This window comes from Aptenodytes forsteri, unplaced genomic scaffold, assembly GCF_000699145.1.
Source record: "Aptenodytes forsteri isolate BGI_AS27 unplaced genomic scaffold, ASM69914v1 Scaffold168, whole genome shotgun sequence".
NCBI lineage: Eukaryota > Metazoa > Chordata > Aves > Sphenisciformes > Spheniscidae > Aptenodytes > Aptenodytes forsteri.
Window position 1 is genome coordinate 315,948 of NW_008796047.1, and position 2,715 is coordinate 318,662.

Consider the following 2,715-nt stretch of genomic DNA (forward strand, 5'->3'; position numbering starts at 1 on the left):
GGGACATTGGGGACGGCTGTTGCCCCTTCACTGTGGCTGTGTCGCCTCCATGACCCCTCTCGTCCCCCAGGTCCTTGGCCAACAACAACCTGCAGACGCTGCCCCGGGACCTCTTCAAGCCACTGGACATCCTGAGCGACCTGTAAGGCTGCCGTGGCACCGGAGACCCCTGGGACACCGGGCTGGGAAGAAGGTGACAGCCCGGTGTGCTCGGGGTTTGGGCAGGGTGCTCTGCTCGCTGCGGGCTGGGTGCTGGGGGTGACTCGGTGCCGTCCTTGGCAGGGACCTCCGGGGCAACACGCTGGCCTGCGACTGCAAGATCAAGTGGCTGGTGGAATGGCTGGAGAGCACCAACACCACGGTCCCCGCCGTCTTCTGCAGCAGCCCCGGGCAGTTCGAGGGCCAGCGGATCCGGGACCTGGCGCTTGGTGACTTCCAGTGCATCACCACAGGTAAGGGACCACAGCCACCCGTCACCCCACTCCCGGGTGCCCGGACCCTCACCGCTGCCTCTCCCCCCAGATTTCGTGGTGCACCAGGTCCTGCCCTTCCAGTCGGTTTCGGCTGAGCCCTTCACCTACGCCAGTGACCTGTACGTCGCCCTGGCACAGCCCGGCGCCAGCAGCTGCGCCATCCTCAAGTGGGACTACGTGGAGCGCAAGCTGCGCGACTTCGACCGCATCCCCGGTAAGGCATCCGGGCCGGGGTCCCCTCCCGGGTTGGGGACCCCCCGGTTGGGTGATTCGGGAAGGGCACGGCCCCAGCGTGACATGGTCCTGCCTGGCAGCTCACTCGGCAGTGCACTGCAAGCCCATCGTGGCGCAGAACCAGCTGTACGTGGTGGTGGCCCAGCTCTTCGGGGGCTCCTACATCTACCGCTGGGACACCGCCGTGGACAAGTTCATCAAGATCCAGGACATCGACAGCCAAAAGACCCGCAAGCCCAACGACATTGAGGCCTTCCAGATCGAAGGCGACTGGTATTTTGTCATCGCCGACAGCTCCAAGGCGGGCTCCACCAGCCTCTACCGCCTCAACCAGAACGGCTTCTACTCCCACCAAGCCCTCCACGCCTGGCACCGCGACACCGACGTGGAATACGTGGAGAACGATGGCAAACCCCGGCTGATCATCTCCAGCAGCTCCCAAGCCCCCGTCATCTACCAGTGGAGCCGGGCGCAGAAGCAGTTCACGCCCCAGGGGGAGGTGGGGGAGATGCTGGACGTGCAGATGGTGAAGCACTTCAGGGTGAAGCGGGACCAATTCCTCTGCCTCAGCCGCTACATCGGTGACTCCAAGGTGGTGCGATGGGAAGGACAGCGCTTCGTTGAGCTCCAGACGCTGCCGTCCCGTGGCTCCATGGTGATTCAGCCCTTCTCGGTGGAGCAGCGGCAGTACCTGGCCCTGGGCAGTGACTTCTCCTTCACCCACGTCTACCTGTGGGAAGAGGAGAAGCAGAAATTCGTCAAGTTTCAGGAGCTGTCGGTTCAGGCGCCGCGGGCTTTCCGCTACGTGCCGGCTGCCGATGTGCAGCTCCTCCTGGCTCCCAGCTTCAAGGCCAACACGCTGGTCTACCGGCACGTGGTGGTGGACCTCAGCCTCTAGTGGGGAGGCAGAGCCCGGGCTGCCCGCGCGGCCCCGACGGGGCTCTCGCCTCCCCCGAGAGCTGCCTGCTCCTGCCCGAGGACACGCATGCGCCCGCCGGCCCCTTCCTCCTGCCTGCAGCCCGCTCTGCCCCGTGGTCACAGCCTGGTGCCAGCCCCCCTCCCGGCCCCCCACGTACACGCACCCCTCAAATTGCCCCCAGGGCAGCACCCGGCCCCACGGCCCCCCTGCCAGGGGAAGCCACGGGCCTCAGTTTCCCCCCCGGTACTCCCGGTTTCCCCACGTGCAGCACCCACAGCCACCCCGTCAGCAGCCCATGGGACGAGGGCAGGAGGGTGGGACACCCCTCTCCCTGCAGACCGACGCCCTCGGGTGCCTGCCCTGGGACACCTCTCTCCCTGCAGACCGACGCCCTCGGGTGCCTGCTCCGCGGCGCCGGCTGGGCTGGCAGGGATGGGGGGGCACGGGTGCCTCTGCCCGCTCGGGCAACGGGCTGCAGGCTTGCGGCAGGGAGGTCTGGGGGCACGGGAATGGGGGCGGCAGGCAGGGCTGTGCAGAGGCAGGGGCTGGATGGGATGCTCCCAGGACGCTGGGGTGCTCCCAGGCTGATGGGACGCTCCAAAGGGGATGGGACGCCCGAGGTGGATGGGATGCCCCAAGGCGGATGGGATGCTCGAGGCCAGCGGGATGCTCCAGGCTGGCGGGATGCTGCCGAGCAGAAGCAGGGCTGGCCTGCTGCCGTCCCCCTCCGTGCATGTCCAGCGGCTCCCACCGGGCGTGTACCCCAGGTGTACGCGCCCCGCGCCCACCCCAGGTGTACGCGCCCGCCGAAACGCTCCCCACAATACACAATATGTGACTCCCGGCCCTGCCCGCGTCTGCCCACAGCTGCCGGCGTCCGGCCACCCTGTGTCCAGCTGCGGCTGGCGTCCCCCCTGCCCGAGGGTCCCGCTTCCTTACGCAAGCCCCACCGAGCCCAGGAGGGGGGGACCCCTTGTTTTAGGGTCCTCCAGGCCCCACACATGGCTTGCCTGGTCTGTTTTCCTTCAGGTGCCTTGGCCCATGGTGGGGGGGGGGGGTGGGGGGAGCGAAGGAGGGGTTTTCCCAAGG

General features: G+C 67.8%; 1 protein-coding gene across 1 annotated transcript in view; it reads left to right on the forward strand.

Moving 5' to 3' along the window:
- LGI3 (leucine rich repeat LGI family member 3) overlaps nt 1-1,605 on the forward strand; it is a 4,476-nt gene extending 2,871 nt beyond the window's left edge. The window contains exons 5-8 of the mRNA XM_009286183.1: nt 71-142; nt 283-452; nt 523-687; nt 788-1,605. Of these exons, the coding sequence (XP_009284458.1) occupies nt 71-142; nt 283-452; nt 523-687; nt 788-1,605 (1,225 nt within the window). The remainder of the gene's footprint in view (nt 1-70; nt 143-282; nt 453-522; nt 688-787) is intronic.
- The last annotated feature ends 1,110 nt before the right edge of the window (nt 1,606-2,715 follow it).